This window comes from Enhydra lutris, unplaced genomic scaffold, assembly GCF_002288905.1.
Source record: "Enhydra lutris kenyoni isolate GAN:26980312 unplaced genomic scaffold, ASM228890v2 scaffoldscaffold22, whole genome shotgun sequence".
Classification (NCBI taxonomy): Eukaryota; Metazoa; Chordata; class Mammalia; order Carnivora; family Mustelidae; genus Enhydra; species Enhydra lutris.
Genome location: NW_019154106.1, coordinates 19,792,902 through 19,807,807, shown reverse-complemented (window position 1 = coordinate 19,807,807; position 14,906 = coordinate 19,792,902). Strand labels below are relative to the sequence as shown.

The 14,906-nt window shown below is 42.3% G+C and overlaps 1 protein-coding gene across 2 annotated transcripts in view; it reads left to right on the top strand.

Moving 5' to 3' along the window:
* Nucleotides 1–14,906, top strand: part of LOC111149515 (tetratricopeptide repeat domain 17) — a 119,433-nt gene that overhangs the window by 92,438 nt on the left and 12,089 nt on the right. For both annotated transcript variants that reach the window (XM_022506613.1, XM_022506612.1), the window contains 3 exons: nucleotides 370–490; nucleotides 3,113–3,272; nucleotides 4,613–4,696. In XM_022506613.1, coding sequence (XP_022362321.1) covers nucleotides 370–490; nucleotides 3,113–3,272; nucleotides 4,613–4,696 — 365 coding nt within the window. The remainder of the gene's footprint in view (nucleotides 1–369; nucleotides 491–3,112; nucleotides 3,273–4,612; nucleotides 4,697–14,906) is intronic.

Here is a 14,906-nt window from a genome sequence, read left to right as displayed (position 1 = left end):
GCTTTAGCCGTACATGCTCCTCCTAAGTTGGAGCTGTCTTTATAAAATCAAGATATAGAGGGGTAAAAATGAAACTTGGTAAGATGTTAACATCGAAGAATATCTTAGCTCTTATCTTCCGTTGATCAGTCTTAAATCCAGTGGACTCATTTATTTTTACTTCATCATCTGTCTTTGAGCCCGAGACTTCACTCAGATAATCTTATTTCCTTTGCTGTGAATGACAAGATTCTAATTCTCTAAATGGTAAAAATCCTAAAGACTAGAAGAATGACTGGCACCTCCAAACACACCAGCCTGGGTTAAGTAAGACACTGCAGGTTCTGTTCCTTTGCAGTCGTGTGCATTGATGTCATACTTTCCTTCTAGGAAAAAAGCGTGACTACCAGAGTCTGGGATGGCCCAGCCCAGACGAGTGCCTCAAACTCCGCTGGGTAGAGCTGACTGCCATCGTGAGTACCTGGCTTGCAGTTTCTTCAAAAAACATTGAGTGAGTATCTTAAACCCCTCACTCCTTTGTGGCATTTATGTACCAGCGAACCTGTTGGGCCTCTGTTGACTTCAGGGATGCCCTTTGTCAGCGGCTGTTAGAGGAGTCGTCCTTTTTAGGCTTAGAGGTTCTGAGGATGACCATCGCTGACCACAGGCCACAGGTAGACGCAGTCCATTGTACTGAAGCAGTGAACGTGCCCTCCCTTCTCAGGGCCTTCCCCCACACTTTGTAAGGTCTGCGAAAGTATGGAACTTACTTAGTTTGAGTTAAAGACTGGATCCCTCTTTATGGAAAAACCTGTGATTCTGACATTGTGTACTTAAAAAGGGAGCCAGAGCACATCTAGATTTACAAACACCTACCAAGACTCAGGCTGAGCCAAGTTGCCCCTCCGGTAACTGCGTTTTCCTCCTTGGATACTCATTCTCTCTTGCTGGCTCCTTCTCTGCCCTTTAAATGTTGGTGTTTCCCAAGATTTACCTCTAAGCCTTCTTACCTTAGAATCACTCCGAGTCAGACTGATGTACTCCCAGAACTTCTGTCACCACCAATATATTGACAGCTCTTGAATTTGGATCTCCGTACCAGATTTTTCTTCAAATCATCTGTCCAATTACCGACTTGGCCTCTCTGCCTAGATATCTCTGAGACCCCTCAACCTCAGGAAAACCAAACTCATTGTTTCCTTGTCCACTCACCTTCCAAAAAATCATTGTTCTGTGTGTTTTCTGTTTCTTATTCTTAGTAGATCGCTCCAGCAGTCCTTAGGCCAGAAACCTGGGAGTCGTCCTTAATGACCCCTTTCCCTTCACCCTCAGATCCGGTCTATTACCCATTTTTTTTTTTTTTTAAAGATTTTTATTTATTTATTTGACAGACAGAGATCACAAGTAGGCAGAGAGGCAGGCAGAGAGAGAGGTGGAGGCAGGCTCCCTGCAGAGCAGAGAGCCCAATGCGGGGCTCGATCCCAGGACCCTGGGATCATGACCTGAGCTGAAAGCAGAGGCTTAACCCACTGAGCTGCCCAGGCGCCCCTCTATTACCCATTCTTACTATTTCCACCCTCTGAGTGTTTTTCTAAGCCGTCAGCTTTTCTCCATCTCCATTTCTGACCCTTAAACCGGATCGCCATCATCTCCACTTCACTCCACTCAGTAGGCGCCTAGCCGGGCCGCATGCTTTATTCACTCTTGACTCTATTCTGCCCCTTATCCCTACAATACTCAGACTCCTTCCTCAAATACAAGTCAAATAATTCTTAAAATGCTCTAATAACTTCTTACTGCTCTTTACCATGGTCCACAAAGCCCTTTGTAATCTGCTGCCATGTGTCTTTCCATCCTCGCCACCCTCCCTCCTGTCGGGCCCTTCACACTGGTGTTCCTTTGCGTGGGGTGATGTTCTCACCACCTTCTTCCCACCTGGTTTATTCACACCCTGGTCTTGACTTAAATCTTGGTTCCTTAGGGAATCCTTCACTAGTCACCTCCTTCCTCCATCAGCAGAGGGGGAAATACATACCTCCCCGTAGTGTACTGACACTGTACCTTGTTTTTGTCTTTTATAACATCTGTAATAACCGAGCCACTCACAAGACCACGAGCACCATAACAGCAGGGATTGGCGATGTCTTGTTAATTATTGTACCTCTGGTGTGTGACACGTAGTAGGCTCTAAATAAATAATGAATGAATGTTTGCCTAATACATATTAATTTTTTTTTAAGATTTTATTTATTTATTTGACAGAGAGAGATCACAAGTAGACGGAGAGGCAGGCAGAGAGAGAGAGAGAGAGAGGGAAGCAGGCTCCCTGCTGAGCAGAGAGCCCGATGCGGGACTCGATCCCAGGACCCTGAGATCATGACCTGAGCCGAAGGCAGCGGCTTAACCCACTGAGCCACCCAGGTGCCCTGCCTAATACATATTAGCTTTAAATAGCTAAAAATAAAATTTGGCCATGCCAGTTTGCCATTTCAGCATATATGAGAGTGTATAACATTTAGCCTGCAGATAGCAGGAAAATGACCACTTTGGGTCTACAAAAGGGAGTTACGTCTTATGCATGGATACATTGAACAGCTGCATCTGTTTAAAATGTACTGTCTAAACTTTGGGTCATTTTTTCTGTGGGGTGGGCTTCTGTGCATAAAGGGAAAATAAAAGATAGGAACCACTTGCGGGTATTTATCACTGAAAAGGGAATTTTACCCTAAAAACAGAAACCCTAGACTAAAGCCTGCCAGGTTCAAAACTTCCCCAGTGAGAAAAAATGGCCAATGGCAGTGACCACACCAGACCCCATGGTGCATAGAAAGGAGGCAGCTTGAGTGGACCGGGAAATCACTGAGTTCAGGACTCTGATTCCAGCGCTGCTCCTTTGACCAGGGCTACGATCTCTGCTCATACGTTCAGCAAACAGTTATGGCCAGGCACTGGATTCTTGCACCTATAAAACGAGAGAGCAGACTCGATCACCTCTGCTGTCTCTTCAGTCTGTGAGTCGTGGTTCCAGACAGTCCTGGTAACATCGCAAAGTTACGATCAGCCGATTATTGATACTCTTGCTCCCCACCCACTCGGGTTTCCCATGGCTAACATGGCAATCTCCATTTTCCAGCATCACAGAACACATCGACTTTGCCACTCCAATACAGCAGCCGGCGATGGAGCCGCTTTGCAACGGCAATCTGCCCACGAGCATGCACACCCTGGACCACCTGCACGGGGTCTCCAACCGGGCCAGCCTGCACTACACGGGCGAGAGTCAGCTGACAGAGGTGAGTGCCCAGCCGTCTTCAGCGCGGCTGTACTTGCTAGCGCCGCAGTGGTGCCGCAGCTGACAGCAGGAAGCCCGGGGGCCGGGCCACATTTCAGAGGGCCTAAATCTAGGTGGCTTTAGGCCAGGCCTGATTTATTTCAGGCCCTGGGATTGAGTTTATGCTTTTCTTTTAAGGGCCAGGAAATTTGAATTCTGATTCACTCCTCAAGGTAGGTAGCACTCTGCTTGCCAGCGGACAGAGGCTCTTGTCAGGATTACTTGAGGCAGCTTATTCTCCTGTTGGCATTCCTTTTTTTTTTTTTTTTTTTAAGATTTTATTTATTTATTTGAGAGAGAGACAGTGAGAGAGAGCATGAGCGAGTAGAAGGTCAGAGAGAGAAGCAGACTCCCCGCGGAGCCGGGAGCCCGATGCGGGACTCGATCCCCGGACTCCAGGATCATGACCTGAGCCGAAGGCAGTCGTTCAACCAACTGAGCCACCCAGGCGTCCCTCCTGTTGGCATTCTTAAGAAGGCAAGGAAGGCGAGCAGACCCAGCATATGCCTAGCAAACAGGTACCGAGAAGGACAATTGAGAAACCACCACAAATGTCCAAGAATAGAGGATTTGTTAAATAAATGTTGTACAGATAGAGGATAGTATACAATGGAGCCCTCAAGAAAGATGTAGTAGAGGGCGCCTGGGTGACTCAGTGGGTTAAGCCGCTGCCTTCGGCTCAGGTCATGATCTCAGAGTCCTGGGATCGAGCCCCGCATCAGGCTCTCTGCTCAGCAGGGAGCCTGCCTCCCTCTCTCTCTCTGCCTGACTCTCTGCCTACTTGTGATCTCTCTCTGTCAAATGAATAAATAAAATCTTTATTAAAAAAAAAAAAAAAGAAAGATGTAGAAATACATTTATTGGCATGAAGAAATCTTCATGTTATGTGAAAATATAGGTGACAATATGTAGTGTGATCCCATATTCTGTGAGAGAGGCAGTATGTGTGTACACATGCTATTTCAGAAAAATCCCTGAAATATCCGTAGTGTAAAGATACTAACACTGGTTGCATCTGGGTGACAGGAATACAGATAGTTTTAATTTTCTTTATTTACTCTCTTTTCTAATGTTGCTGTAATGAATATGTTTTACGTGTCTGTAGTTTTTGTCAAGTGGGAGGGTATGCAAGGGATGCTAGGTTTCCATACGTCTTCCCCAAAGTGCCCGACCAGCAGGACCACAGCACATACCCCAGAGCAGCTGCTGGCTTTTGGGCCCTAGTATCCAGCTCAGCGTCAGCAGCGTCACCTAGATCCTGCTCCTTTCCTTGCTCTCACCTGCCGTCTTTCCCTACACCAGGTACTGCAAAATCTTGGCAAAGACCAGTATCCACAGCAGTCACTCGAACAAATCGGCACACGAATTGCCAAAGTTTTGGAAAAGGTGAGTCACCCTGTAGGAAAGCTGGAAACTACCATCTGTCCACCTTCTGACTTTCCCAGATTATTTGCCACTAAGTGGCTCTAACCTCTATGTGAGTTACGCAGCGCTTAGTAGCTAAAGGGAAGATGTGAAATAACCCACCACTGAGTTTCCATCACTTTTCCATTGCTTTTTCCATCACTCAGTTAGTACTCTTTTTGGCTGCTCTGTGTACCTTCTATGGTAGAACCTACCTTGTCAGTTTTGTCTTTTTTTTTTTTTTTTTTTTTTTTTAACACCACACACATTGGAGCCTGTGGCCTTTATTTGTGCCCCGCCCCTCAGTTTTGTCTTCTTTACTCCAGCGTGGAGGTGGGGCTCCTGGCAACCAGGGAATCTCAGTATATGATGTAAGTCGGGTGTTCTTCTGGTGGTGAAGAGTAGTTGGTATTTCAGGTTGTGGATGGGAAACACAACTTTAAATACCTTCTTCTCTTAAAATAATGAAACAAAATATCTGCAAAACTGCGTTTTTGTTCTCTAGAAGCCTAGAGAACATATCACAGAGTTTCTAAGACTGTTCATCTGTTTCTGTGTGATCTTTATGTAAAGAGGGGGTTTTGTAAAACTAAAATTAATTACTTTATGGTTAAGTATCTCTCCACTTTATTAATATATAATGTTAAAGCAGTACTATAACCTAATGAGAATCTACTGGGCTTCGGCACGACATGACAGTGTGGCAGGAATAGGGAAGTCATGGTAGTTTTAAACACAGGAAATGGGAAAGACATAGCAATCTCCATTCTGTGTCGATTCTGAACCCCATCTGGCCCGTATGTCACCACTTCCCCTGATGACTTGCTTTACAAGGAATGTTCCTTGATTATGGTCCATTTTGGTTTCCTGGGCTTGGTTCCCTAATTTGTTTCTCCACTCTTGACCCTTCTCTCTGAGTGGTCTTTCCTTTTCTGTAAGAAAGGCCTGTGTTTAAAGTTGAAAAGCTCACTCGTCTTGCTTCCCACCTTTCTCTCCCTTTTAGTCCAAACTGGCACAACCCCTTTAAAAGACTTTGTAGAGGGCGCCTGGGTGGCTCAGTGGGTTGGGCCTCTGACTTCAGCTCAGGTCATGATCTCAGGGTCCTGGGATCGGGTCCCGCATCGGGCTCTGTGCTTAGGGGGTAGCCTGCTTCCCCCTCTGTCTCTACCTGCCTTTCTGCCTGCTTGTGATCTCTCTCTCTCTGTCAAATAAATAAATAAAATCTTGAAAAAAAAAAAAAAAGACTTTGTAGACTTTCAAATGATAAGTCACTGCAGACAGAACCCATATCTCAAATCTCTTCAAGAAGGTCCCTGTCTACCTTGAATGTGAGTCCAGGGTGTAAATACCCTTAAGATTTTTAGGCACTTTTTGTCTGTGAGAGCCTAATGAGGCTTACATCTATATCCTTCCGAGGCAGGAGTAACAAAAGGTCCTACTGCCGTGTTTCTGATTTGAGCTTGACCCCAAGGCCATAGTTTTACTGGTAACTTTCTGGAATTTTTTTTTTTTTTACTTTAAAACCTCATGCTGATTGGAGAAGCTGACGATTGAAAAAGTTTCATTTTCTAACCCTGCAAGTCCCAACTTGAAAGCAGTTTTTCTAAACCCTGCCCGAAAACTATAGTTTCTAAAGTGCTCTCTCTTTTAATAGCTTTTCAAAAACCCTTTTCACTTTCAGCATTCCTCTTGGAAGTCTTCCTAGCCAGATCTACAATTTAGTTAGGTATTTTTGCTGTATTCTAAGATACAGCCTCACTGTTTTACCAATAGATAAGTCCTCCCCTTCTCCAGCCTCCCATCCTGATTTCCTCCGTGCTCATCCAGCCTCCATGAAGAGTCTCACTGCTGCTCAGCAGTTGTAGTCGACCCAGTCCTAGAACTAACACCACAGGTTCTAAGTGTCTGGTATGGCCGCACTCTATTCTGGACACCAAACACTATTTCAGTTCTCCATTTCTGCCTCAGAAGCCACTCCAGAATTTACTGGCTTCAAACAAAACTGTGATTTGCTCAAGACTGTGCAGTCTGAGCCAGACTCAGCTGGACATTCTTCTGGTCTCCCTTGGAGTCATTCATGCCACTGAAGACGTGTAGAGACTCATCTGGGACTGGCCACCGAAGAAGGTTTCACTCACGTGTCTGAACCTCCGGTGGAGAGGGTGGAATAGCTGGGCATAGCTGGGAAGCCCTGCCTTGGTTGTCTCTCAGCAGGGTAGCTGGACCTTTCTCCACGATGGCTCGGAGCTCCACAAGGGTGAGAGCAGAAGCACGCAGGCCTCCAAGAGCCTGTGCGTAGCCAGAACTGCCACGGCACCACTCTGTCCAAGCGGAGAGTGCTGGCGCCTGCTCGGAATCAAAGCCCGGGGAAACGTCCTCCATCTGCTAGCAGTGACAAAGAACGCGTGGCCCATCTTTAACACACCGTAGGTCCCTCCAGAGGAGCCACGAGACTGACGGCATCTCAATAGAGATGATAGAAACCAGAGGCCAGTGTAAAAACATCTTTTAAGCTGGAAGAGAAAAACTGCAAGCCTAGAATTTTATACCAGCGAACATGTCCTTCAGATGTTAAGGTGAAATAAAGATGGGTTCAGAGAAACGAAAATTCAGAGAATCTGGCACCAGAGGGCCTGCACTGAAATAACAAAGAACGTTCTCAGGAAAACATCCCAGATAGAGATACCGACATGCAAGAGGGAATGAAGAACGCCGCGAAGACAAATGTAAATGAACAGTAGCCATACAGAGTCAAAGCTGCAGGGCCCTAAAGTGCCACGCTTTTACGTGTCACTAAAGTGCACGGTAACAATAACAGGTGATGGGAGGGAAGTGAATGGAGTTGAAAAGTTCTGAGGTTTAATTGGTATCAGCCAAGTACTAAAGTAATAATTTGCATAGGACTGTGATAAGTAAGAATACAGTTTTAAGCTCTAGGCTAACTACTAACAATGGTTTTAAAATGTAATTGAACAGAAGGAAAATGGAATAATGTAAAACATTTGATTAAAGTCAGGCAAGAGAAAGGGTGCATAAAAATAAAATGCAAATGGTAAAATAGGAAGTAGAGATTCCAAGCGTATCAGCAGTTAGGTAAAAAAGATTATGTAATTTAAGCATTTATTATGGAATGGATTTTTTAAATCGAACTATATGCTGCTTATAAGAGAAACACTTTAAATATCAGGTACAGAAGTGTCAAGAATATGAAGATGGAAAACAATATATACCATGCAAACAGTTAAAAAAAGAGAGCAACGTTGTCATCAGAAAAAAATAGACTTTGAAGCAGGAAGCACTCCTAGCACTAGAAGAGCTAAAATGAAAAAGATCAATAATGGCAAATGTGGGAGATGCTACAGAGCTACCAGAACTCTCATGTTGGGAGTTGCCAGTTGGGAGTATAACCGTACAGATATTTTGGAGAAGTTTGGTTGTCTATTAAGCATATATGATCCAGGAATTTTAGTGCTAGAATTTATCAAAGAGGCGTGAAAATACATGTCCACAAAATACTTTATGTTCACAGCAGATTTATTCATAATAGCCAGAAAAACATTGAGGTGCCCATCAATAGAAGAATGGAAGAACAATGGTGTATTTACATGGTCGATACTAATTATACTAATGGATTCAGCAAGAAAGGTCCAACATCCATATTGATGAATCTCAAAAATACTATGCTAATAAAAGAGGTTGGACACAAAAAAGTACCTAGTGTGTGAGTTCCAACTATATGAAATTCTAGAACAGGCAAAACACCTGTGGTGTTAGAATTCTGATCACTTGTTGCTTTGTGGGGAAAGGGTTGACTGGGAAGCAGCCTGAAAGGACTTTGTAGAGTGTTGGAAATGTTGTGTATTTAGTAGTAGTCAAAAGTGAATGTTTTACTTAAGATCTGAGCATTTCTGTATAAATTATACCTATTTTCAAAAATGAAGGTTTAAGGATCTTAGACCACCAGAAACTGAAACAGACTTGAGCTAAAAATCACTAAAGGAATTTCTTCAGGCAGAACAAAAACTATCCCAGATGGAAACGGGAAAAAGCAGAGAGCAACAGAAAGGGTAAATATTAAATATAAATGAGTGTGACCATACAAAGTAATGACAGTAGTAGCTTCTGATGGGAAAGTGTAATAGCATCAGGTGTGTCCCTCCAGAGGGAGTCCTTGCTTAGCCCAGCAACCCTTCTCTGCCTGCTGCCCTTTGCTGCTAGGCCACAGTTCAAGTGCAAGGGAACAAGTCAAATGATGTATTATGGGAACTATCCTGGTTTAGATGTTCCAAGTTCCATATAAAAACCATTATCTTTTGTGATAGCTCCTTGAGTCCTGGAAAGAGCCTCGCTCTTTATAAGAATCACGGCACTCCGAAACTTGGAACTGGCTTTTCATGAGGTGTTCATAGTTTATTTCCAGTTCTCCTAGTCTAGTTACAGTTACCAACTGAGGTCATTTTTACTATAAGCTATCTTGCCTGGTAAGAGAACATTCACCCTTTATTAGGTTTTCAGGAAAATAGAGCTAGAAGGTTAATCTAGTAACCCTGTCCATTGTGGGCTCACAGACCAACCTCCATGACCTTGAGTTACTAACTTTAATACAACTCCTCCCAGACTTTAGGGTCCACCAGAATCACCTGGAGCGCTTATTAGACTCCACAGTTTGCTGGGCTTCTTGAGTTAGTAGGACTAGGGCTGGGCTTGAGAATGGACATTTCTTGTAAGCTGTTGGCTGATACTGCTGGTAAGAAGATCACATTTTGAAACCGCTGCCTTAGAAAATGACAGTGATGACAAATAAAGCACCCCTTTCTCATTTATCACTCACAGAAGAACAAGCATGTCCATATCCTCTTTGCTTCCAGCTTTTAAAATAGTCATTATCATTTGTCATTTCTTGGAAAGCCCAAGGAGTATGTAGTTTGCCTTGCCATTCATTATCTCCTTAAGTGTCCGTAGATGACACTGATTAGTCCCCATGTGAAGGTTAAACCCTCGGGATGCCACCCCAGGTTGCAGCTGAGGTCGCTCCCACATAAGCTGCTCAGACAGCGCTGCCTCCCCAGACGTGCAGCTCACCACAGCCATTGCCATGCAGCCAATCTGTGTGCCAGCTTGCCACCTAGCCCTCTTCGACCTGTGTGCTGGTGCAGAGTGGTTCTTCTGCTTCTGTCCTCTGCTCCCCCTGCTTGGGGCTCATGGGCACCACTCCATGCTGAGTAGATCCGTGGCCAACCCAGTTTCGGTCCAAACCAACCCAGCTGCTCCACCTCTTTTCTAGTCCAGCCCCACTCACAAACATGGAGTCAAGCTCGAGTCTCTTCCACGCCCCCTGCCAGGCATCAGGGCCCCATTTGACCCAAATGCATCAGCTACCCCAAGGCAATTGTCATTCTTCCAGCCAGCCCACTTACAGCTGTGCTTCTGTTCAGTTCCATTTCATGGACAGTGGGGAAGGGAGGAGTGGGCAGTTGCTCTTGGCACAAGTTTGTCTTCAGCTTTCATCTAGGCCCACAACGGGAAGATTTATCCTCTGTCACACAATGTCAAACTTCTGCCATCAGACCCCGAGAAAGTTGGCCCCGCACTGAGACTTTAGTTTCTTCTGCATCTCCCTGGGCATTCTTTTATGTCACAGTGCCTTGGCCACATTGAACCAAGGCTATGAAAGTCCATTCTGCTGCTGCTACCACTCTGCGGTATCCATTGCCAGAGGATTTAGGGCCAGCTAGATAAATATTTTAAACTCGCACAACTCAGTAGGGCACTTGTGGTCTTGCCTTCACTCAGAAGGATAGAGTAGGAAACCCAGTAAACCAGCCATGCAGCTTCTCATGAGTTTTTCCAAGAATTGCCCTAACAGTCTGGCAGCAGGCCCAGGGACAGTTATCTGCCCCTTTCCCCAAGTGACAGTTCAGCGATGAGGGATCAAGTCCACATGAGCTGAGTATGGGAACAACCCTAGTTCAGAAGTCGCAAGTTCCATGTAGGAACCAATAACTTTTACAAGAGTCCACTGGGCTAGAGCGCAAGAGTTCCAGCAAGGGACAAGAAATGTCACACTCGGGAATGGTCACAGTCCTCCCCGTCCACTGCAGTTTCGTCAGGTCGTCTTTACTCTAAGTGTGTTGGCTGATAACATGGCTGGCATTCTACCTTTATTAGGTTTCCAGGGTAACACAGCTGGAAGATTAACATGAGATTAATTTTCCCACGAATGCACATGGGCAGGGTGTTAGGTATTAGCATTATCAGGAAAGTAGCAAAATTAAAGTAATTTGTATTTTTAGTCTGGAATAATTTAAAGGTGCATATTGTCGTTTCTAGGCTCATCATTAAAAGAACAATTGAAGAATGTATAGTTAAGGAAAAATGGAATAATAAAAAAAATTTGATCAATTCAGTAAAGCAAAAAAGGAAGACAAAAGGAATATAAAATAGAAATATATATTATATGTAAAATATAAAAATGGGTAAAATAAAATACAAATAGTAAAGTGTTAGAGATAAGTACAATACGTCATTAATGACAGTAAATACAAAAGGACTAAGTATTCCACTTAGATTACCAACATTATCAGACTGGGTTAAAATACTGAACCCACTTACATGCTGTTCACAAGTAACACACTTTACTGTAAGATATTAAGTGGTTGAAATTAAACAAATGGGAAGAAGATATACAAACACTTGTCAAAAGAAAGCTGGTTTAACTAATACCAACATCAGACAATGTGGAATTTAAGGGAAGAAGCATTACTACAAAAAAGACGATTAATAATAATAGAGTGGTCAGTCCACCAAGAATATACAAAATTGTAAATCTGTTTGATGAAACCAATAAGATAATTTCAAATTATATATGACAAGCATTAAACATTGGCAGATCTAAACAGAGAAATGAATCTACAATCATAATAGACGTCAGCCTCTCTCAGTAAGTGGTAGATCTAAACAGACAAAAAAAGTAAAAATATAGACCATCTTGCTAAAAAACAAATTTGACTTCACATATTTATATAATGTTTCATTAAACTGTGACATAATTCTCATTTTTAAGAAAGCATATGGCTCAGTCAGTAGAGCATGCAACTCTTGATCTTGGGGTTATGAGTTCGAGCCCCATGTTAAAATGGAGCCCACTTAAAATAATTTTTTAAAAAATGCACGTGGCCCATTTACCATGTTGATCATAAACTGAGTCATAAAATTTAAAATACTGAAATAATTTATAGAGTATTATTTTCTGACCACAGTAGAATTAAATTAAAAAAATAAAGATCAGAAGCAGGAGGATAGATGGAAAAATCCTCAGCAATTTTGGTGGCATTAAACAGTACACCTCTGTGTAACCCATGGGCCAGTGAGGAAAGCCCAAGCAAAATTAGAAAGTATTTTGAGGGGTGCCTGGGTGGCCCAGTCAACCAACTTCCTTCAGCTCAGGTCATGATCCCAGGGTCCTGGGATCGAGCCCTGCATCAGGCTCCCCACTCAGCAGGAAGCCTGTTTTTCCCTCTCTCCCTGCCACTCCCCATGCTTCCTCTCTCTCTCTCTCTCTCTGTCAAATAAATAAATAAGTAAAATCTTTTTAAAAAATAGAAAATATTTTGAAATGAATGATAACAAAGATAAAGCAGGTCAAAACTTGTAGGATGCAGCTAAAGCCGTGCTTGAGGGAAGTTTATAGCCCTTAAATGGATATATTAGTTAAAAAAAGAAAAAAAGACCAAAAATGAGTGATCTATGCTTTTATCTCAAAAAGCTGGAAAAAGAACAAATCAAAACTACAGTGAGTTATTTCTTGCCACTGACATTGGCAGAAATCCAGAATTTTTATAGGCTCAGTGAGGCTGTTGGGAAATTGGTGCTACCATTCATACATCCTGGTGGAAAGGCAAAGTAGAATAACCTTTGTGGAGAGAAAATTGACTCTATCTAATAAAATTATATATTCATTTACCCATGTAACCAGCTTTCAGGAATCTTTTCTAAAAATACAAAATTAATACAAAAATACCTATGAATAAGGCTGTTGATGGTAGCCTCACTTGAAATAGCAGACTGGAAACAACCCATATGCCCAACAGAAGAAGACTGAGTAAATAAAAAGTCCTCCATGGGTGTTTATTTGGTGTGAACATCCTCACAATGGAATCTTTTACAGCTGTCAAAAAGAATGAAGACAATTTCTATAAACTTCTATGAAATAATCTAAATGATATAGGCAGTGAAAAAAGGAAAAGGAAAGTGGGAAAAAAATCATCTCTCTGATTACAATATTTTGCTTTTTAAACAATGACAAGGTTGGGGATGTGTGTAGAGAGAAACAGATATTTCTTTTTAAAGATTTTATTTATTTATTTGACAGAGATCAGAAGTAGGCAGAGAGTGAGGAGGAAGCAGGCTCCCCGCAGAGCAGAGAACCTGATGTGGGGCTTGATCCCAGGACCCTGGTATCATGACCTGAGCCGAAGGCAGAGGCTTAACCCACTGAGCCACCCAGGCTCCCCGAGAAACAGATATTTTAAAATGGAAGAGTAACTTTTAAAAATACTTTTAAATGGTTTTCCGTGGAGGGAAGAAAGAAATTGGTTGGGAAAGATCGGGCATGAAGCTAGATTTTCTTGACTCTATATTATCTTTTGTTTGATTTTGAAAACTAATATTTTGTTTAATATCAAAACAAATTTTAATAAGGCAGTTCCTAATTAAAAGTAAAATTAAGTGAGCCCGACCACATACTCAGTTGGTAGTAAAACCATACCAAAAGGAACTATTCCAAGTGACTTTAAAAGACCATTATTTGACTACCTCCCTGATGGGATTTACCCTACGCACAAAAGAAAACCTTACTCGTTTTCAGTAATACTATTGTTAGTAATATTGATATTGTCCTGAGATTGTAGGTGTATGCAATGCGAAATAAATGAATAATTTTGTTGGTGATGTTGCAAACTAGAGTTTGGCTATGGGTAAAGGACATAAAAGTGTGAGAATGATGATGTTAAGTAAACGTCTGTAGTTGTGAATTAAAAACACTAGCAAAACTTTCTCATATATTTACACATTTCCTAACTTTATTTGCCGAAAAGATTAATATCAGTGAGTAACCCAGTATTGATAAGCACACTTTATGCCTAGATATTGATCCTTAGATACTATTTTCCACTAAAAGGAGCCAGAATTCCTTGGAGAAATGGCTTCTACCAAGTCCAGGCAAGCAAAGAGACTCCCAAACTCAACAAAGGTTGTGTCAGAAGAACTCAGAGCCAACTGGAATATGTTCCCATTGGCCAAAGATGGAACACTTTGAAGCAACTGAGTGGGTAGATAACATCACATATATTAAACGATATTTAGACTCCCAAATTCACACTGAGGATTTGGTTTTGGAAGATGCATGGGAACAAACTTGGGTTTTTGTTTTTGTTTTGTTTTTCCTAATATGAAAAGAAAATAACCAGCATGTTTCCTTTCTTTCTAAATGAACTGTACTTTAGGGTAAATGATTCAATGATGAGAAAAAGTCTCTCTATAGGAGTATTCCAACTAGTAAACTAGAAATAATAAAATTAGAATATTACAGTTTCGCTGCTCCTAATTAATTTATGGCAGTGATCATCACTCGCTACTAACCTCACAAATACACTCAGCACGTGGGTACCATTGGACATTCACGTTACCGCCTGTGAAGCGTTTGGCCACCCTGCCTCCTCAGTAAGTCAAATAAATCTGAGGCCAGTCAAGCCTCTGACTACCAACCAGTGGGAAATACAGGGGCAAAGGAGCATGTTAAATGACTCCTGGGATACCATCAGCAGAGTCCAGACAGTGGAAAACTACAGGATAAATAACCCCATTTCTTCCACAGGAATGTTAAAAAGTAGATGAAGATGAACCCTCGGTATCAAAAGACGCTTAAGGAACACATTAACCAATGGCAACATGCAGACTTTATTTAGATTATGATTCAAATTATAAAAGCAAAATGAACTTGCATAAGACAGCCAGGGGAAACAGGACTATTGATGATACTAAAAAATAATTTTCAATATTTTAAGCAAGCTTTGTTAACCTTGTTTTAAATGTGAGTTTTTATCTTTTAGAGGTACACACATGGAAAACTTACTGATGAAATTATGTGAAGTCTGGGATTTGCTTCACATTAATATGGATGAGGGGTTAGAGG